General features: G+C 37.3%; 1 protein-coding gene across 2 annotated transcripts in view; it reads left to right on the top strand.

The window, feature by feature from the left end:
* colec12 (collectin sub-family member 12) overlaps positions 1-22,408 on the top strand; it is a 29,254-nt gene extending 6,846 nt beyond the window's left edge. The window contains exons 3-10 of one of the 2 annotated variants that reach the window (XM_044134231.1): positions 14,342-14,464; positions 17,053-17,139; positions 17,845-18,888; positions 19,217-19,777; positions 20,169-20,311; positions 20,398-20,504; positions 20,589-20,731; positions 21,401-22,408. In XM_044134231.1, the coding sequence (XP_043990166.1) occupies positions 14,342-14,464; positions 17,053-17,139; positions 17,845-18,888; positions 19,217-19,777; positions 20,169-20,311; positions 20,398-20,504; positions 20,589-20,731; positions 21,401-21,420 (2,228 nt within the window). In that variant the 3' untranslated portion in view covers positions 21,421-22,408. The remainder of the gene's footprint in view (positions 1-14,341; positions 14,465-17,052; positions 17,140-17,844; positions 18,889-19,216; positions 19,778-20,168; positions 20,312-20,397; positions 20,505-20,588; positions 20,732-21,400) is intronic. The other variant, XM_044134232.1, reaches the window with a different exon arrangement.
* The last annotated feature ends 472 nt before the right edge of the window (positions 22,409-22,880 follow it).

Consider the following 22,880-nt stretch of genomic DNA (forward strand, 5'->3'; position numbering starts at 1 on the left):
AAAGAATGTCTTCAAAATGCCTGCCTTCTACTTACAACCCCACTCCAGGGCATGCATGCATCCAGTGTGAGCGCTGGTATCCTAATGAAAGATTACTCTTGTGTTTTTAATAAAAAGCAGTCAGAGTGGGGGGAGTCGAAGGAGGAAAAAAGCACAAGCATTAGAGATTGAGAAAACGGTGAACTGCACAAGAAGAAAGCAGAAGCAATGCTTTCTTTTCATGTGTGTGTCTGTTCTGTTATATTTCATGTACACAGTTAAAACATCACAGGTATAATATTTGCTTGGATGATTTGCTCAAATTGTTTCAGGCTGTTATTGGTCACAAAATCATTGGTTAGTGCTTAATCAACCAATAGAAGAGAGGCATAATGTATGCCAGACAGGGGCAGAATATCTGCATCCTGCTGTGAGAAAATCCAAAGTATGCAACAAGCATTTCTGCTCAAATTGAGGACAGACTTAGATGGGGCTCAGGTCAACTATCCAGAACCCTTAGAGCAATTATGTCCGGATTAAGTCCTGATTCTATTATTTATTTTGTGCGTCTGACATGCAGACGTTAGTAATAACTTGACAAACTCTTCTTTAGCACGTTGTGCTAGACAGGATTTGCTAAAGCCATGGGAGACACTGATTTATGATTTACTTTTGATAAAAGTGAAACAAAGATTTGTTCAAATGGTTGAATTTTTAATTCTCTTTTGGATTCTCCTTCATGCAATAAACTAGAGTTAGTTTTTCTAAAACTATTAAACGATTTAAAAAAAAATGCATTTGCAGAGGAGCTTCTGTGAATGAGTGGTTTTTATAAGTTGCTGCTGTAGTTTTGACTGGAACCAGTTTAATCGACCTCATCAAATTTTCTATTTCACCACTCTCCTGTTGGCCCCCATGGGAGATCTGGGCCCATTTCAACAGAACACCTTTAACCCGCTGTCATCTGATAGGGTGTCTTCTCTCACATAATAGATGTTTGTCAAGATTTCTGTCCAAAGCCAGGTCTGGCTCCGTCACAGAAACAACAGGCTCAATATTAGAAGTGCCTCAGTTAATTTTCGGCGAAGAAATTGTACATCTATCTCTGCAATACTGTATAACCTAATGGAGGTCTGCTGGTTCCAAAGAGGCCAGCTCAAACCCCATTGCATCCTCTATTTATAACACAAAGAAAGTTCAAAAGAATTTTTTTGTTTAGGCATGACTTATAGCGCTGCTCACCATCCAGCTCCCAGAGCTGACTGTAGCGCTTTTGTTCCTGTGGTTGTGCTTTTGTTGGCCCTCTACCAACATACTGGATTGTTTAATAGCGAGGAGTTTTTCCATTTGCAAGGTTCTCAAATGTTTAAAAAGATAAATGAAGGCATGTTTTTTCTGATAACGTACACACATTCTCACACAAGAACAGTGATGGAAAATGTAATTTTTGTGGGGTCGACTACATAATGTACAGTCCTCCAGAGCGTTCCAGTTTAACTTCACCTCTATCTGTTGCAATCAGTTTTGAAGATCAAGGTCAAGCTTATGCTCAGTAGATGAATTCAGTTTCTGAAACATAAAAATTTCCCATAATTATGCCTTCTATTCATTTAACCAGAGTTTCTCCTGTTTTAACAGCACTTCAAGGAGCTGCTGCCAGTAAAAATTAGAGCTTCTTTTCTTAGCTGACTGGTAGTAACCAAATTACAATTCACCTTCATCATCTCAAGCTAGTTTCTGACCATTGGTTCACTTCATTACAATGTCATCAGACTTGAGTCTAATATGATATCTTTTGGATGTAGTGGAACTGCATGAAACTGTTATGACGATATGGACTAAAATGTTCACTACACCTTGTTGAATCTATATTATAAACAGTTGGGTTAACTCTGAAGGAGCCGGGGGTCTAATCACATACCAAGTATTTAAAAAAATTGCTGATGAGTGAAAATCCTGATAACATGGTCTGTATCTAAGTAAAATCTTTATGCAATCATGGAAGTAATGGGAATGCCACTGTAAAAGTGGCCAGTGCCTTGGAGGCTGAACAAGGGTTGGAGAAAATATACCGCTAACCAAAGAGTCCAAAAGAAAAATTAAAGGAACATCTAAGGAACATTTAAGGCTGGCCAAAGGTTGGATGATCCAGTTCAAGCTGATAGTGAAAACGATTCATGTCTCCTTTATTGCTGGTTGCAAGATTAAACAAATACACACTGCATGGTAGATTTCTACCATGCAGTGTGTATTTGTTTAATACACATTTGTTTAATACATTGTATATATGCGGACACAATTTGCAATGGACTATCCAGCTTTAATGCTGGGAACTATCAAGATCTTATCAGAACTCTGAGGTTTACATAAATATTCTTCACTCGCTAGATGCCTCCTGATTTGGTTTAATCTTAATTCTCTGGTTTGTGCCTGTTTCTCTGTCTCTTTCAGAAGTGGTAGTACTCTGAGATCAAGTGTGTCTTGCTGCCTTCCTATTTGGATGTCAGCACCATAAGTCAGCACTATATTAAAGATTTATGAATGACAAACAATCAGATGACTGAAGGCAGGGTAATGACCTAGTGACTTGTTCCTCAGTATTTTGTACCGTAGAGAGTTTGCATGTGGTATTAATTTCTAAAAACTTGTTTTACTAGTGCGTTGCATAATTTCTTCTCTGGTTGTGATATGGACCACAGTAAAACAGAAACTCAGATACCATCTTCCCTGTGCTCAGAGTCTTTTCCCACAAAGTAAAGCCATTCTTGGCTGGATGGCTGGTTTGGTCCATGCTTTGTGGTTTTACTGGCTCAGCTGGCTGATAAAGCTTATAAACAGGAGGGTTGCAGAAAGGACGGGGTGCTGCACATCAGGCTGAGCTAAGGTTGTTGCTGATTCAGTTTTGGAATTGCTTCCATGGTGGGCTGCACAGCCAGCAGCCACAACCACAAAAAATCCCATCTGCACAGATGGATGCTAAGATTTAACTCCGGTGTTCTTCAACTTCAGCTCACAGACACAGTGGTTTTGGACTTACATGAGAGTATAATGAAGTCTTCTGAATCGAAGTAACAAAACATGTTCTGGTTTATTTATGCTCATGTTGTGGTGGGGAGGGTAAAATTAGTGAGGCTCTGATATTTAAAATTTCTTCCAGGGACACAGATAGATATCTGTGAGAATTCACGCTGGGATTCATTATATGTACTGTAATGTTTTTTTATTTGTTTGTTTTTGTTTTTCTCCCCCACATGGTTACAATTTAATAACTTTTTTATTATTATAATTCACACTCATTTTTTATGCAAACTGCTGCATTCTGGTAACAAAGGAATTACATTCCTAGAAAAGAAATAATATGAACAAAGTAACACATTGGGTTTAAGTCAGAACTACAACCTTTACTGAAGTTTCTTCTTTACTGGATCTGTATATGCGTGCTGTTTCACAGTCAGCGAGTTGAACAGATGCCAGAGACAGATTAGGACTGTTCACTGTAATTGGCAAAGTTTTATAGGAAATTGCTAAAATATTTCAAACAATGAAACACAAAGTAATGGCTCTTAATTACCTTTTACACAGTTCAGTTAGCTTTTCTTGGATGTAGTGTTGTTATAATAATTAAATCCATAAATCTTTGCACTGTGTATAAAGAAGTTTAAATAGCCACTGTAATATTGCTTTGATATGAAAGGATAGCATTTTTTTTTCTTTTACTATTTTCATCTTTGGAGCCTGAGGAACAATCAATTCATATTTATTTTTTATTTAATTATCTGAGGTTTTTTCTATATTAAAATGCATTATATTGCAAGATTATATCAGTTTTTTGGTACTGCTATGATGTTTTTTACACTTCTTATTAACCAATTTTTTCTTCTCAACCATTTTTTTTCCTAGTCTTAACTCATAACACACTTTTTAATTTTTGTTTTTGAAAGGCACTCTTCTTTGTATTCTTGAATGAATAGAGTTTAGTTGAATTCAATTTATGCAAAGTTGCACAGCTGGTAGAAATGAATCCTAGGCGCAAATTCAATCTGGAAGACTCTTTTAGCCCCACCTGCATCATCCAGCCGGAACTTCCGGCTCATCACCGTTGATTGATCAACACCGGTCCAAGACTCGTCACGTCCAATCACCGTCCAAGCCCCAGCTGATAAGGACCGCCATCCATGGCGTCTTGCGCTTTCCAGCAGAGCTCAACCCACCTCCACCCCTTCACCTCCACTCGCTCGGCATCAGGCCACATCCTTCATTGCCTCCACCACCAGTGCCGGGTCCCGGGGGATGAAGTTCCTCTCAGCAAACGGAATGCTCATCCAAGCCCATCGCAGGGTTTGCGATGATCAATGTCCTTAACCGGGGCCCGAGCGCCAAAGATTTAAATCATACTGTTATTAAACGTTTCTAATGGTTTCCCTTTTCTCCGTCTGAGTCTCTACACATTGAATTGCTGGTTTGCAGCAAAAAGGTTCTGGGTTAAATTTTTTGTCTAGAATCTTTCTGCATAGAGTTTACATGTTTACATGCTTCTCCGGGTGCTCCAGTTTCCTCCCACTGTCCTCCACATTACCACCATCCAATAAAAACAATATAGTGGAACCCACAAAGTCAGTCTGCTCTGTAGCTGTGTGCTGTGAATGAGTAATTTATTCATTCCTAATTAGTGCTAAAATCTTTTGTATGTAAAATGTGGAATCTCAATTTTTCCATAGATGAATCACAGTGATGCTTTAATGTTAGCGGTTACGGTTTGTTGCTTGATGTTGGTTGTTGTAATTTGTTCTTTCAATAACTCATTAAACAGTAAACAGTTCAATAAGTTTATATATCAGGCATCAGTGAATAATTGCACTCATTCCTGTTTTTTCACACTTTTTTCTTTCCATTTCTGCCTGGGGTTTCCTATCACTCTGACTTCCTCAAAAGCCACAGGACTCAGATTTTCTTTTTCAAAGATGATCCTCAATATTATTTTTATATTTTTGACAGCACATTTTCTTCCACTTTAACCGATGTTAAGGTTATAATTCAGCTACTTGCAAAAGTTAAGGCTTGATTATTTCTATACCTCTATTCAAAACAATGTTGTCAGCTACAGCAAACATCTGTTTTAACTCTGTAAATGTCAAAAGTCCAAACATTTTGTCACTATCATTAATTGCTGTATCTTGATGAAATCATAACTAATTTGCTGACAAAGAATCCATAAAGGACTTTTAAAAGTGATCTGCTTACATAAGGCAACAGAAAATGATCTGCCAACTAAATTTCCTGACTCAAAGCTTTTAAGTTTAGTTTTTTTTTATATAAAAAAAAGATTCCAAAGAAATGAAAGCACTCATTCTGCACTCATGAAAGCAGTTTGATTTTTTCAGTGTCTTGGCTAAGAGGTTCTGTTTTGTTTGAACTCATGGGATTTCACTTCAAGACTGTATAACAGAAAGAAGTCCACATAGTTTTGTGTGTAGTGAGCCGCAGTTTTTAATTTTCCTGACGTTGCCATTACACAAACCCACTTATCTAACTATTTATTGGTAGAAACTTTAACTAAGCTACACACACAGCAATATATGCAAATACATATATGTATGTATCTGTGGAACACATGTAATACATTTTAAGAGATTTTGAATGACACCCAAAGTATGAATATGAATGGTCAGTTTGCTTTGCTTCTCTGAGGTTCTAATGAAATAAGCTCATTCCAACATACCTTTGTTGGAACATGAGTAGGAATAGTGAGAAGGTTTTGTTTTCTTTTCTAAGTCCAATAAAGTTGAGTTATGGCTTCCATGTTTTCCTACATGCACGCTTGTAAAAATGTCATTTCCAAAGAGAAGGTTTTTTATTGCAAATTGTTTGCATTTTAAAGAGGAAGAACATGGCTAATGTAAACGTGTGCAATTGTGTATCATCTGCATCGCTATGGTAATTTATTTTGTTACTTAATACTTAATAATCTTGGCTAGCAGGAACATGTTGATATTAAAGTAGAAGGCTACCAAGGTGAATCCTTGCGTCACCCCGCATTTAATCTTTGTCAACTCAGATGAAAAGTTACCAAATGACACAAAGAACTCCCTATTCTTGAACCAGTCAAGGTAAACCAGAGAGTCCAACCTAGCTCTCCAGTCTTTTCAGTAATATCTCATGGTCAACAGTGTCAAATTGCTTCGCTGAGGTTCAGCAGTACCAGCACTGTGGTTTTTCCACAGTCTACATAAATGTAAATGTCATTGAACACTTTGACGAGAGCAGTGTCAGTTCTGTATCGAGCACAGAAACTCGATACAGTTGGTTGGTTAAATGTATTTAACCAACCACTTAAATACATTTAAGTGGTTGGTTAACATTAAGAAGCTAATTAACTGTTGAAACAGCTTTTCCAATCATTTTGCTGATGAATGGAAGGTTGGAGATTGGTCTGTAATTTTGCAGTAGTAACTTGTCCAGATTATATTTAGCACTGGCTTGATAGCTGCTATTTTTAGTGCCTAGGGAAAAACACCTGATAAGAAGAATGACTTTACTACCTAAATCAGGTAGAATGATTTTAGAGGCAGAACGTTCTTGATGAAAGTTGTGGGTAAGATATCAAGACAGCAGGGGGAGCTTAATTGATGTACAATTAAGCCTCTCCATTGGTATTGGAGAGGCTGCACATGAACAAACTACACTTTACTACATATCACTTTCCTTCTGCTTTAGAAGGAAAGTGATATGTACCTTGTAAATGTCACTTATAGATTGTCCTCTGTGACAGTCTACATGTTTAAGCTAAGTAAAATAAATTGATATTTGTGCTTGCAATGTGTCAAAATGTGAAACCACATATTGCATAATTCAGGGTTGTTAGCAAATGTATTTTACTTTTGTGGTATATCTGAATTCTGAGCAAAATAAAGGAAATCTGTCTGCCATAATTTCACTTTATTTCAACGAGTTAAAATGACAAGCTAAATTGCATCACTGAGCTGGTGTTAACCAGCAGATGTGACCCAAACTGTAATTTCTCATCTTGCACTTCACGACCAAAAGGAGGAGAGAATGCGATTTAGGAGTAGCTACCGACTGAAAAAAAGAGTCATTTGATATTCAACCCAACATCATAAAATTTTCCAAACAGTGGTGCTGCTTAGTTGAAGAGGCCCGTATATGTTCTCAAAAATCTGCCCCTGAGGATTACAGCACATTGCTCATTTGTCATAGCCTGTCTGAATGTAACCACACACAGATGTGATGAGAAACTGCCATCTAATCCCCTTCATTTTCACTGTTTTACTGGATTTTAAATCTTTTTTAAGACCTACTTTTTGATCAGTTAGAATGTCTTTGTGCTTTTAAATACTGCAGCCTCATATGGCGGCCAGGAGTTATTGCATTCCGACATTCAGACATTAAAGTATAGAACTCGCTTCTGCTTTTGTTCTTCTCTCCGCAAAGCTTCAGTGGAAATTAGAATTTTGAACCTAAATTATACAATTCAATTTTTTTGGTAAGTTTTAATTGACAGACTAAATGATATTAATGCTAATCACCATCCTTGTCAAATTAGGATTAAATCATTGAATCAAACTAAAATATTATTTTTACTAACAGGTTCAATCAATTTGAATTTGATTTAATTATATTTAACATATATTCATATAAATTTTTTTTTCCACTTTTTTAAACAATCTCAGCTTTCACATCATAGGGCACAATATGTGTCAATGTTTTTTAATAACCTTAACATTCCTATGTAAGCCTACCCCACTGCTTTCTATTATCATTGTAAGAGGGAAGTGAGTAGAGCTGTGAATGTGGTTCTTATAAAAACACTGAAAATAGCTCCAGTAAGGCAAACTTAAGACTTAACCCCTTCATTCTTGTCATGCTTACTATGAAGAAATAATGTATCAAATGTTTTCATGTGTCCTTTCTTTTGGCTCAGCCTTAACCAGACTCAGATGTTTGAGAGCTCTGGGGTTAATTTTAGAGAAATGAACCCCAGAGTGAAGACCGAATAGACAAAAAAAACCCCAGCAAGCCCAGACATGCTATGACTGACTCAGCAATTCAGACAACCTAATGTTGTAGTAATTTGTTGCAGTGGTAGCTTCCCTCATGCTTTCCAGTTAACATTCCTGCTGGAGAATGCAAGCTGTAATAGCCAGAGGAGGACACCAAAACCTCAGTGTATTTTATAAGCATCACTGTGGGTTTAACATGATTGCAACAAATGAATGAAAGGCACCACCTGTTACCTAATTACAACCAAAAGAGAGAAATAACACAAGTCAACAATTACATCTCCTGAAAAGGAGACTGTTAGTATTGTCTAATTAGCCTAAATATTCAATCCAAACAAATGTGTACTCTGTTGTTTTTTTACTCTCATGTTTTCTCTCAGTCATTAATATTTCTTGCTCAATTTTTAAGCTTCATGTACAGACTCAGGACAAAGAGACACATTCTTTAAAAACAATCCATAAAAAAAAATCTACTTTTAAAAAAATATATATTATTTTATAATCTTTGTATATAATTTTGGATATAGAGCCCACACATGATCCAGTCCACACAGAATTTTTGAAAGTCTTCCCATTGGCTAAGGGTTTTTAAAAACAATAACTTTTTTTGCAACAAAGACTAAACATAGGCAAGGGTTGGAGGTGCAAACATGGAGGAAAATCTCTGCACACAGAGATCCTATTTGAAAAGTCACAACCTTAGAATGCCTTCTGGACTTTTGTCTCTGTTGTTTGAAAGAACAGAGGCGGTAAAGGTTGAAGTCAATCTGCATGTGTTACACATCTAAGTCACCAATTAAGGTAGTGACACTACTTAAAAGCTCCACTTAGATAAGAGTTAGTCAGTGGGAGTTATGTAGTAAATACATTCCAACACAGCGCAGTGTGGATGTTCATTAGTTCTCATCTTGAAAAGTCTTGGGGAATTGTACTGAGACCAAATATATCACTGGAGTCTATTATTGACTAGTGGCAATAAAACCTCATGTTAGATGCATCCCACATGCCTCCAGTGTATTTCATTTTTCATAATCTCAATCTCTGGTTGAGAGACAGAACTGCTGGCACACGGGACATTTAATATTGACATTATGTAAGGTTTTTACATACCTTGTTTGGTGTTTTTCCTATTTTGATAACAATCAATAAAAACCTTTGCTATCATCTCAAGTAAAAATTGGTAAGTATGTTCAGTAAACTATATCTACCAGCAGGATTATGATGATCATGGGTCATATCTTGTAATTTGTGCATCAACAGAAATGTAATTTTAAAACTTGAGAAAATTATTTACCAATAAATTTATCCTATCTAAATGTATCAAATGTAAATTTAATTACATTATTTCACAGGTTTGACCATCTTTGTGATAATTTATTTCCTTATTTAATTAATATTCTCTTAAAAATCTAAAAACTGATGTGATATGGTGGAGTACAACTCAGAAGAAAAGATTGGTTTCTGGGTACAAAATGGATGCAGGGTAGGGCAAAAAAAAGGAGAACAAAAATTGTCCCTCAGCCATCTTTAATGACTACAGAGATAATTACATCTTGTTAGGCTTTTAAATGCTAAATTGTCTAAATTTGAATACTTCTTGCTTTAAAACACTTTCACACTGCAAGCCAAATTCACACACACACCAATTTGCAGATCTGTTCTATAAGTGTTTTGCCCAAAGACACTTGTGCTTGTTGAAGCACGGTATTGAACAGACAACTATCCAGTTGGCAGACATCCTAGATTCCCGCTGAGACATTAACCACACAGTAGAGATAGGCTCTTCACATTAAAAGGAGCCCTGTATGCATGAATTTTGCAATCTATGACTAACAGCCTGGCTCTGGTCACCATCCAATGGCACGTTTTCACTATACATTTATCCTTTTCCTGTATATCTTTGTCTCAAATTCCCACTGCATATAACTTGTCTTGTGAAATTATAGCTTTTTTATGAAAATTTTTTGGATTAAACCCAAACTTTTTCTATCTGTAAACGTGTATCTTTAACCACAATGTGTGAAATAATTATTGGGATTTCTGATTGTAGATTTTAGATGCAGGATTAACATTACACAGCTTAACTGCTTTAAATACGTGTCTCTTCCTTCATCCAATGTGAGACAAAAATATAAGTTTTCTACGTTGGGATTTGTCACTTGAGGTCAGTTTATATTACTACTGGTATTTTAATTGTTAACATTTTTAGCTTTCCAACAACCCCAAGTCGAAGGTGGTAAAGTCAAAGGAATTTTGTGGTAGCCACCCGTTTACTGAATATGACACAGTATTAACACTCTGCACAAAGGCTCTTCACACAAAAAAGACTCCAGCCTGTACAAGCTTTCTTTGTGTTGCTATGGAAATTTCCACTGCCAGCCTGGAGTGAGATGGTGCGTGCATGCTAGTCTAATGGCAGGTACTTGGAAATGGTGGGTTAGTGTGTTTTTTTTTGTTATAGTACAAAGTTTCACAGATAGTTTCACAGAAACTGGTAAATAAAGTAAAAGGAAACTGACATACAGTTTCCATTTACTGTTTTACTGTTTCATCTTTGTCTAGCTCTGCTCCTCTATTTTTACCGTGAAGTTGTGGTGAAACCGATCCTCTAAACCTGCTTAAGTCCTTGAAACTATTTATGGTTGCAAAAATCTTAGATTGTGTCTATACATCAGAAAGTTTCAGAAATAGCATACACTCTGACATACATGGAACATTAGAAATGGTAGTTTCAGATTTCTAGTGGATCCTTTATTATGGAAAATTCAAGCAAGGTGGTAACATCATGGGAAGCTACCATATCCAGTCACAATGGTGCAGGACACTGTGAACTTCATGCCATCAGTCTCCAGCATACATGAACAGGAGCGAATCAAAAACAACACAAATACTTCAAAACCTCACAAGACCTAATTTCCTTCATTTCCTCATGTTTATACCCATGAAGCAGTTGTACAAATTGTAGATGTTACAAATTTTAGAAAATAAAATGTCAGCCTCATTTGACAGGATAAAGCTCCAGGAAACAGCTCTGTTGTCCGTGTATATTAGTCTAGGTCCTGAAGCACAAGTACATACTTTTCATAATTGTGAGTAAAATGTTGAGATTATTAATATAAATACAGACAATGTCTTCCTTCAAGCCGGAAACATCAGTCATAGTTTAGCATTTTGATTCTTCTAAGCTTTTCTGGCATTTATTCACTTGTTGGAAATTATTTGGCTCCGGTCCAGCCTGTTGATTGGGACTTCCTGGCTGCTGTCCAGGTTCTTAACTCTCAACAGGCTCAGCCCTCCTGTGCTCTGCACCAGGCCATGTGTTTTCATGTAGTCTGTGGGATGCATGTGTCAGCGTGTTTATGTACTGTGATAGTTTATGTGCAGAAAGTAAGAAGGAACAGTCATACTGTGAAACAAGAAACTTGCTGACTCACATTAAATCTTACAGGTGGCTGGAATGGAAAAATCTGAAAACACAGCACACACAGAAGACATAAACTACTTGGTTTTTATTTTTGCATGTGGTTTAAGGCTTTGCTTAATGTTTCTTTAAAATTTTGCATTGAAGGATTTTGTTTATCCTAGCATAACACGTTTCAATTAGTTCTAAGCTGTTATATTTTTAGGATTTCAAGTGATAAAAACCTCCGTATCCCCAAATATATACAGTCTTTGGCCTTCAAAAAGATTTCTTCTAAGGAACCTTTAAGTTTTTCCTGAAACCAGAGTAATAAAGCATTGCACCTTCATTGGAAACTTTTACTCACCATCTTTAGTCTGTTCACCATATGACACAGAACTGTATTTTTTTAAGCAAAAAAACCCTTGGATGCAAGCTGAAAAGTTAGACAGGCACAGGAATGGAAAATGTTCCACCTTTGGAAAGAGTCAAAACTAGACTCTTCAGACTGAATTTTCATTGCTTTCATCCTGCTTGACGTGTTGCTGAGTGGAGAACATGGTCAGTTTCAGTCTTTCTTATCCTGTCTTTGCCAACTTTGATAACGCAATGTGCGTTAAATTTTGATGTATACATTATCTGCAGTATTCTAGATTTTTGTTTAAAAAAATCTATATACTAACTTCACTAGGGATTCTTTTTATATATTTAAACTTGGAGTCAATGTGAAAAAAGAGATATTTGATTTTTTTATGTTGTGGAATGTTTTTGGGAAATGTTGTCAAAAATAATATTGCAGCCATAAAGAAATCCACCCAGTTCAGAATTTTACACAGTTTGATCAAGTATTTGTATGAGAGTGCATCATACCTTGAAGTCGGCATATGTAGGAGTTGTATAAGTGAAAATGAAATATGGCATAAATAACTGATTTGATAGGTAGACAGTATTTGAAATTAGGACAAACACAAAAGTTCCCCAACTGTGGTTCAAAATCTAATCAAGAGAGACAAAAATACTATTCCCTCCCTTGTTCTTGACCCATGACCTGCAGCCGTCTAGCCACCTGTTTACATGGTGTTGTGTTGTACTTTCATCAGCATGTGGTAAGGAACAGAGGGAGGGTTCTCTGATCAAGCTCTCTGCATTTATCTCCATCATGTAGCTCTTAGTACAACTTATACAGACCTGCGTATTCAAGTTCGGTCCATAAAGGGGTCCGTTGAGGTGGTCAGAAGGGATGTTTGTACAGATGTGTGGGTCCAAAACTGAGAGGCTGATCCCCAGTACTCCTCTTGCGGTCCTGCCCAACCTATCTCTGGGAGGGATAGAATCTCTTGGTTGCAGTTTCATCTTGGGTGACATGACTTAAAGAGACAGAGCAAGTTGCTGTGTGTGAAAGGAGAAAGTTATCTGAGGATATAATATAGCATTTCGAATGTAGAGCAGTCTTGGTCTCCTCTGACTAGATCACTTTCTTACACATATGGTTATGTGTCCCCTACATGACTTAGTTACGTTTTTGCTCCCTGTAATGATGGGTAGGTCGAGTGCCTCGCTGTACAGGTAGAATGAGGAGCATAACTAACACATCCTGAACACATCATCCCCATGATGATGGATGTTGATGGACATAGAATGGTGATGCTTTTTAAAAGACTTGACACCGGAGTGGATGTCAATATTCCAGTTCAACAGTGAGCCTGCACACCACCAGGGCCATAGTGACATTGTTTAGATTAAAGGATATTAATTTGTCTGTATGGCTAAGTTAAATTCATGCCCCAAATCCTATTGTAAATTTAACTGAACTGGAGCAAAGAACAATGGACAAAATGTTCATTCCTTGAATGGTCAAAGGTTGTAGAGACATACCACATGAGACCTGTGTACCAAAAGTTGGTTTTACAAGCTATTGATTAGTTGGGCTGAATACAAATACTTTGTTGTAAAACTGAAAACCCTTTGTGTAAAATCCCAATAAAATACATTGATGTTTAAGGCACAGTGCATCTGGAATGTATTCAGTGCTTCACATTATCAACATTTTATGATACTACAGATCTTGAATATTGTTTTAACCCCTTAATTGTCAACCTCAAAATGCTTACATTAAAGTCAATCGGTCTCATGTCATAATGTGGGACCAACAATAAATGCCCCATTATGCCCCAAGCCCATTATGCTCCATTATGGGAATTTATGGTTAGTGGCGTACGGGGAAAAGCTTTGCAGTTTTTGCAAATGTATTGAAAACCAAGAAGTCACATTGAATCCTTTAATGTTCTTTAATGTATTCTAAAAATATTTTTTAAACACTTTATTTTTGAAACACATAAACTGCCATATCTTCATTTAAAGTTCATTAGGTTTCAATAGGTTTCAATTCCCATAATCCCCATCACTGTCTCAGCCAGCTGTTCTCCTGCTCTGCTTGCTGGAAGTAACTTGGTCAGTTCTATTGAACTAAAGTAAACATCCTGCTTAATGTTTATCATTGAATCATTGTTTCAGAGGATTATTAAGATGTTTCAATGAACATCTGTGAGATGAATTATAAAACGTTTCTCTGTTGTCTTGCTGTAGATCGGCTGGCGGTAAGGAATGCAGTGTTGTGGTATGGTTAGCACATGGACAGTGTTTGCACTTTCATTGTGAGTTGTGTTGTCTCCTCATGCGATCAAATGTTTTCAGTTCAGTCTTGGCTGACAAAAAGTACATGGTGTCCCAGTGTTGACATGTTGGATTTAACTCACGGTAGTTATGAAAAGAAGACAAAACACTGAGTGCATTCACTTTTTCTTGGCTTGTTTAGTTTTATTTTGCTTCTCATCTTTGGTTACATAGTAGAAGCTGGCCCGCATTGTTATTCATGAATATGACTAAGCTGACTTACTGCATTCTGTAGACAGATTAGTAACACAGTTCCTGTTATGTTTTGCAGGAATTCAGGAGGGTACTGAGTGCACAAAGTGTAAAAATGATTGGGCACTAAGAGCAGCCATCGCTCTCCTCTATGTGCTCTGCGCCCTGCTCACTATAGCAGTGGCTGTCCTTGGGTACAAAGGTAAGTTAAAAAGGAAGTTAAAGGTTACACTCGGTAGACTAACATTATAATACGTGTTACAAATCTTGTACGCTTTCTGAAAGACACATAAAAAGTATTACTTTTTATTTACCTTTTCTAAAAATAAAAATAAATGTACCACTGGAATTTCCACATTATATTACACTGTGACAAAACTACAAAGACACATTCAGACTCCTTTGCAAACCTTTTAATAAATTCTGCTGGTAAAATTGGTGTTTTGCAAATTAGGGAATTTCACAAAGCAATTTGTGTTAATCCAGAATTTCAGATTGTTTCAGTCCTATCAGCAAAATAAGAAAGTTCAGAGAAACATTTATTGATTAAAACAGGCATTTAAGACACATTTTTCTTCACTGGTATGATTTTGTTTAAAGATTAGTCATGACTTGAAAACCCTGTGTGTTACAGTGGCCTCATTGCAAAGCGTTTTAGTGTTTTGAGATGTTTTATTTAATGTTTTACAAGACATTAACCTCTAGAACCCGATGGACCCACCAGTGGGTCCGTCGGGTTCTAGAGGCTAATAGCCCTTGTGACCCATCTGTGCAGAAAGGGTTAAATAAAAACAGAGGTTCATTCCCTTACCTCAAAGCACTGTCAGAAGAGAATGGAGAGTGAGAACTGTCCAATATCCAGAACAGTGATCCAGAACTGTATATCTGTCAAAACATCTGAGCAAAATGTTCTAAAGTATTACCTGGTTCAAATGCACTGCAAAGCTCTCTTTGGCAGTACGAAATGCCTTCATCTACAAATTGAGATCTAAAGCTGACTGCTGCCTTTCAAGTTTTGTCAGGATTGTTGTAGGTTTCTAGCTTTACGGGTGGGTTGGCTTGGAGCCCATGCTATTTTGATGGTTTGCCTCTAATGTGTACCAGATGACCAGGCAGTGATTACTATAGCTTAACAACCCAAAGAAAAATTTTATTACCCGGGACCAATTTGTTGTCTCATGAACTACAAGTTCACTCACAAGTGTCAAAAACAGCTGAACTTTGAAGAAAACCATTGCAAGCTGTATTCTCCTTTTCTGTGGTCTTCTCTGTGTACTGAGCCTAATGTCAACATTTGAATACTTTACTCTGTTGGAGATGTGTTTTTGCTACCTGCTGTGTCACAAAGTGTCTGCAACAGCTCCAGCAAATTAAGTTAGCAAACTTTCTTCAAATGCTCTTTAATGCCAAAGTAAGCTTCATTCAGCATCAGTCCTTCAAACACTGAAAGTTAATAGACATCTTATTTAGTTTAAGAAATTATGGTGAATAGTACTCCATGTTAGTTGATTAGGTCTGTCCAAAAATGAAAATGTTGAACATTAGTTTGCCAATTTGATCAATGCTAACAACTTCGTGAGCCCTGTTGGACATCAATAGACATCTTCATACAAAAATAGTTTCAACATTTTTTCACGATTTTCAATTATCTTTGGAAAAAATTTTTATGTATGATAATGTTTAAAATAAATACGCAGCTTTCACAACATTTACAGGAAATGTAACTAAAATATTTAAAATTATGTGTTATCTAAGATTTTTAGCATTTGTTCTTCCGCTGCTTGCTGTCCAAAATGTTCCAATTTTTACCTTAAAATAGAACAAATATTGGAACTGATACTGACAGAAACTAATACTAGCTGGTTTGGTTATTGGATAAGCAAATGATAGGTTGCTTCATAGACAGGTCACTTGCATGCCGTCAACTGCAGTTTTCATTCTTCTTTCAGCCAGCTGACAGGCAGAGGCTTTGACCCTTTCTCTGACTTTTCATGAAAATGTTCATTTAATGCATTAATTACTTTAATTTAATCATTCATGCTTTGACCAAACCCAGACACACACTTTCTCACTTTGTTTTATACAGTTTACATTAAAATAAAATGAGAATCAGATTTAAACTTTGGTAGTAATATGACAGAATATTTTAGGGTTTTTTTTAAACATTTTGAAACCAGTAACCCGGCACTGCTGAATATACATTGAAAAGAAGAATTAGTTCAACTTGGACAGACTTTAAAGAGATGTAAAAAAAGATACATCTCAGTTTCTCAGAGTTGGGCCAAGAGTTATTTCAAATTGAGACTTTATGTTTGGCCTAAGTGTATGTTTTTGCTTTGTGTTTTTGTCACTCCTGGAATGATAACAGTAAACCCTTGGGATGCTTTCCAGTTGAGTTCTGAGACACCCACCTACTGGCAAAAAAATAAAACACAAATGAGAGATGAACTTTAGTTGCAGAGGAGAGGGGAAGATAAATTACAGTTGGACTTAGCGTGTGGTGATGTGTAATTTAAGCTGTTTTTCATATTTATACTTGTGAAGTGGAATTTTTGAACATCTCAGCCTCTGGCTTTGGCAACTCAACAGTTTCAGTTGCCTGGTTACTTGCTGCAGTGAAAGGAAGAATACAGCAGCTCCCTCTGCTGGTTTAAGTAAATAAATGTCATGTTTATAAAATGAAAACTAAACTGCTTTTTGCTGCTTACCTTCTAACAATTTCATATTTAAAAAAGTGATATTCTCTCTATGTATCTCTTCTAATCAATCTCTCCTTTGCCCTTTTTCTAGTTGTCCAAAGGATGGACAATGTCACTGAGGGCATGCAGAATTATGGAGGCAAGATCAATGCTGTTGAAACAGACTTAAAGAAACTAGGTAAGACTGTGTTAGGAATCAGGTAGCTTTATCATACAACAATTGAGTCTGACATAATATTTATAGAAGTGCACCAATTGCCTGATCAGAGATCAGAATAAGCTGTATTACATTTATATATTCAAAAAAATGTAATTTCCTCTAGGTGTTTGTGGTAGTATGCTGCATTCATAATGATGACTACAATTTACATTAATTGGTCATGGTTTACTTCATACTTGATCTAAGACATGTAGATATACTGATGCTGCTGCATATTGTGGAGGAAATCATCAATACTATACTGGATACTCCGAAAAGGATCCTAAAGAAGAATGGGACAGCACAGAAGGAAAAATCAGTCCAATCCTCGAGATGTGGTGATTTTCTGTGACTGAGCTGGAGAGTTATGGGAGGCTTCTGCTTCACCATCTTAAATGTTTTCAACATGGATATGGTGTAACTTGTTTGACTCCAATGGTGCAGAACGAAGGCATAGAAGACAACTAATGTGATGCAATCATGTAAATCCTGGCCTAAAATCTTGTGGCATCTAAAGTCCTATGAAGGTGTTTCCATAATTATCCTACTGTAACTGGATAGTGCTCAGAAACACATTTTTCTCAGTGGCAGTAATACCATTCCATAGAAAAGCCTAATTAATGCATCTTTAAATGTTTCTGACCTAGTGCTTGCTTTTTTTTTTGTTTTTTTGTTTTTTTACAGATGATCAAGCAGGAGAGAAGTCCCTCAATGCCACCAGTGAAATCAGTACCTTCAAATCAGATCTGGAAGTGTTACAAAACCAACTGAAAGACATTAGCAGTAGAGCAACAAGCAACAGAGACATGCTAGAAGACCTTCTAGTCACAGGAGACAATATGGAGAATGGCCACATCTCGCTTCAACGTGTCCTGGATGGTAACGCAGACGCACTGCGTGGGATCAATCAGTCCTTGGCTTCCTACAGTGGAATGATTGACAACCTCCAGGCAAACACTGCACGACTCCAGTCTGAGCTCCAAGAGCAGGTCAAAGTGCAGAGTGAGACTCAAGTGAATGTCAATTCACTTAATATCACCCAAGGACAGCAGCGCAACTTGCTCAGCTCGCTACAGAAAACAGTCGAAGATGTTAGTCAGGCGGTACAGAAACTGAAGAATGACTATCAGATTCTGCAGCAAACAGCCAATTATACGCGTTCAGACTCACAGTGGCTGAAAGAAAAGATCCAGAATCTTCAGGTTTTGGCTGCAAATAATTCTGCTGTGGCCAGCTCCAATGGAGACACACTGGATGACTTGAGAACCCAGCTGAATGCCTTGGCCATCCAAATCCAGAATACCTCAGCCATCACAGACAGTCATGACCAAGGCTTGCGTGAGATGATGGATCGCCAGAGAGACAGTGATAATGCCACCTCATTAAAGTTTGATGAGATGGAAGTACGATTGGACAAGCATGAGAACACCATGGACCGTGTGACAGGAAACATGAGCTTTGCCGCGCAGATCTTGGGTGTCATCAGTTCTGACCTGACCGGCCTGAGATCCTGTGCTGAGACAGTGATGAGGCATACGGACCTGCTAGCAGACTTGAATGCCACCATGGAAGAGGCCAAAACCAACAGCAAAGACCTGCGCACACAGCAGGATGAGCTTGCAACCAGGTTGGACCAAGAGGTGAACAACCTGTCCAATGTGATGGAGGAGATGAAGCTGGTAGACAGCAAACACTCACAGCTCATTACAAACTTCACCATTCTGCAGGGTAAGATCAAACAACATTTTTAATGAGCTTGTTGAAAATATTTTGCTTTTAGAATAACTGTGCGCTAGATACAGGCAACCGACATTGATATTGTGACATTTATGTATAACTTTTGTAGACAAAAAAAGAAACCAAGTTTAACGGATTGCAATATTGCCTCATTGTGTAAACCTAACTGATCTAATCCCGATCACAGCTGATTCTCCCTAAAAGTCATTAAACATTGACGTATAAATTGTACAGATACAATTGAACTTTTCTTCCTTAAGATCCAATAGAACCCCAATACAAACAAGTTTTTTTTGGTTTTGGTTTTTATTTGATTTAGGTCCGCCAGGTCCAAAAGGCTCCAGAGGTGATAAAGGTCCCCAAGGGCCGATGGGCCAGACAGGAGAGAAGGGAGATAAAGGAGACAAAGGAATGCCAGGCCTGGTGGGACCAAAAGGAGACCGAGGTCCTACTGGACAAGCAGGTGTGACAGGTCCAAAAGGTTCCACTGGTGCTCGGGGGCTTTCAGGACCTAAAGGGTCCAGAGGCTCTGGAGGCAGACCTGGAAACCCTGGTGAGAAAGGTGACCCTGGAGCAAATGGGTACCCTGGAGCCAATGGAAATCCTGGATTGCCAGGGCCACAAGGGCCACAGGGACTTAAAGGAGCAGCAGGACCTCCAGGCTTAGAGGGGCCTCGTGGGCCTGTTGGTCCAATTGGCCCTGCTGGTCCTCCAGGCCTTCCAGGCTTGCCTGGGCCTGTGTCTTCTGTCAATATAAAACCAACCAGATCCCCTCAAGTTATCAAACCTCCCCTACCGACTTTAGCCTCAGTTCCAACAGAGAGATCAAAAAACTCTGCACAGATACAGCCCCCAGCTGCTGTTTCCACCCCAACACCTGGTGAGTCACACATCAGTTGAAAACCTGAATTTACCTACTTCCAAACAGAATCCTTGAATCTCTGAAAAATGTTTCAGAAAATATTGCTTCTAGATGTAATTCAGTCTTCTGTTTGGTCAAAATTTCATGCTCTTTTTGATACTTTTCACCTGGAAATGTATCAATGAGATCGTAGTCAAATGTGAAGAGTGATCAATAGAGTTTATTTTTGCAAAAAATTAAACTCTATTGAAAAATGACTAAGTCTTTGCTGTGAAAACTTAGTCATTTTAGTTTTTACAAGAGAACTAAAATGTCTAAGAATAGAAAGTTTAGATTTTTGCCAGACAGAGAGTTTACATCCACACATATTTTAATTTCACTTGATAATACTTATATTTATGTTTTCCAGGTTGTCCTTCTGGGTTCAGAAAGTTTGGGGACAGCTGCTACTACTTTTCTTCTGGCTCCCAGAGACTCAACTTTAATGAAGCAAACAAGTTCTGCAAAAACATATCATCCCATATGCTCATAATCAATGACAATGAAGAACAGGTAGAGATGAAATCACATTTGACATAATTAGCCTAATTATTTAAAATAATCATCAAATGTTTATTTCTCTCTTATTTTTTCACCAGCAATTCATAAGAACTGCCATTTCAAAGGGCTATTTCTGGTTGGGTCTTACTGACAAGGAAGAAGAAAATGTCTGGAAGTGGGTGGATGGAACCATACCAGTTTTTACGTGAGTCATAAATTCATAAATTTCCATTTGAATTTCTTAATACTGGCATGAATAAGTTTAACAAATCTGCATTGTCATTATCAGAAACTGGAAACCTGGTCAGCCCGATAACTGGACTCACGGTCATGTAAATGGAGAGGATTGTGCGGGTCTTATCCATAATGCTAACTGGAATGATTTCTACTGCACAGACCGCATTGGGTTCATATGTGAACGTTCATCCGAGTGTCAGTACTTACTTAAAATCTTAATATTATGTCTCAAAAGTGTTTATACCTTTTTTAAATTTTAACTAAGACATTCAAAATATGTTTCATAACAGCAAGAAGAATTTGCTTCGCTCTCACACTTGCACAAGTATTCAAACCCCTTAAACCTTTGCATGTTATGTCATGCAACAGCCAAACCTAAGTGTATGTTATTGTGTTTTATCCTGTGAAGTGGAGAATGTTTTGCACATAAAACTATTAGGTTCCCACTAGTAGATTTACTACTAGGAGGAACCTAATAGTAAGGTTTGCAAAAGAATAGCGAAGCTCATATAGTCTGAATGAAAAGAGTCTGTCAGCAACAATTTTCAAATAGTAATTTTAAGAAGTCAGTGCATTTACTGGATTAGCACAAGAACATTCTTTGATATATTGTAGCTTTGGCTCCGACATATTAAACGCTCAATCCTAACACCAAATGATTCACTCAAAGGGTGATGAAGGTTGATGGTGGCGAGCTGGTTGTTTTTTCTAAAAACAGACTTTCGAATGTAGGCCAATCAAAAACATTTGCTTGTGTCAAATGTGATCAAGTCTAAGGGGTATAAATACTTTGGAAAGCACTGTTTTCAGTAAATAAAGAAATGTTACTTATATGCCTTACATGTCATGTTTTTCTCTTCATAGTGGTGGTTCCAGTTTTATAGCATCCATCTACTACTTCCTCAATGCATGGAGCTGGGGCTGAGGGTGCAACGAAAATGAGAGACATGAGAAGGAAGGAGCTCAACTTAAGGACTGAAAGATAAAGCCAGCTCAGTCAGGCATCATGGAGACTAGAAGACAATTCTAAATAATTACTTTTAGTGCCTATTGTTTCTTCAAGGCACTTTAAAACAAACTGTGGAACCCAAGATGGAGCAAAGATATTCCACTACAGTACCAACTGAGATTTGGTACAGAAGTATCATGAGATTGTAGTTATGTCTGTAAACTGTAACAAATTAGGATTTGGTGCAGCCAGTTCTATTCATGTATATCTGTAAATAGTATTCTATAATATTTGGTACTGTTTGATATTTTGCATTATTACTATGCTTAACACTTCTGCATATTTTATACTTGGAAATCTTTAATACAAAAACGTTGTTTTTATATTTTGGAGAGTGAAAAGGTGAAAACAGTTTTTATTTTGTAATACTTCATAGATTCTGAGCTTTTTATAAGATGCTGTACCTTTTAAAATCTTGCAGTGCAAAGCATTCACATTTACTCATTAAATCAATCCAATATTGTATGGGAAAATAAGTAAAATGCAGGTAAATGTCGCTGTTCTTAAACTACTAGGTTCCAACCACAAATATTATTATGAGCACTGAGCAGTTTTGCTGTTTTAGGACTGATTTACTTAGAATCTTACCTGTCAGCGATTTCATAGCTCTTAATGTAAATTCAGTTTAGACCAGTATAAAGAAATGTATCCAATATACAAAATACAGCATGGAAATAGGTGTTTGCAATGCTACTCGCTGATGTCAAAGGTGCCTTTACTGTACCATGTATTACTTATTAAGTTGTGGCTTGTAATCTGTTTTGATGCTTGATTGTCCCTCTTTTAATTCACCAAGCTAATAATGATCAGCCAAGATATTAAGACAATAAAACAATAAAGATGCTCTGTGTTGAGTGACTGAGTTTTGCTCTTTTTTTTTTTTTTAATTAGGTTTAATTGAAATGATATTGCCTAGACTAGTGTCTTATTTTTCACAAACCCAATCTTGACCATTTGAATCTGGGGTATCAGAACTCACATTTGTCAGGCCTCTAGACACTTACTTCTCCATTTATCCAGTCAACCATTGTCTACACCCACTCATCCTTATTGGACTGCTGGGAGGCTGGTACCTATGCTATTGTTCCGACAAGTGACTAGGCCATCACAGGACAGTTTGGTGTGACCAATAAACCTGACACTTAAGCATATTTGTACTGTGCATGACAGCTAGCATACTCAATACCATCTGGTACAACTCACAGTTCCTGCCTGAAGCTCCATGGGATACTGAAACAGTTCTTTGTGGAAACTAAAAGGTCACTAAACACTTAAGCCCTCCATATCTGGATTGTGTGAAACTCCTGTACCACCACAGCATCTCATTGACAAATT

Source organism: Gambusia affinis, linkage group LG12, assembly GCF_019740435.1.
Source record: "Gambusia affinis linkage group LG12, SWU_Gaff_1.0, whole genome shotgun sequence".
NCBI classification, from domain to species: domain Eukaryota; kingdom Metazoa; phylum Chordata; class Actinopteri; order Cyprinodontiformes; family Poeciliidae; genus Gambusia; species Gambusia affinis.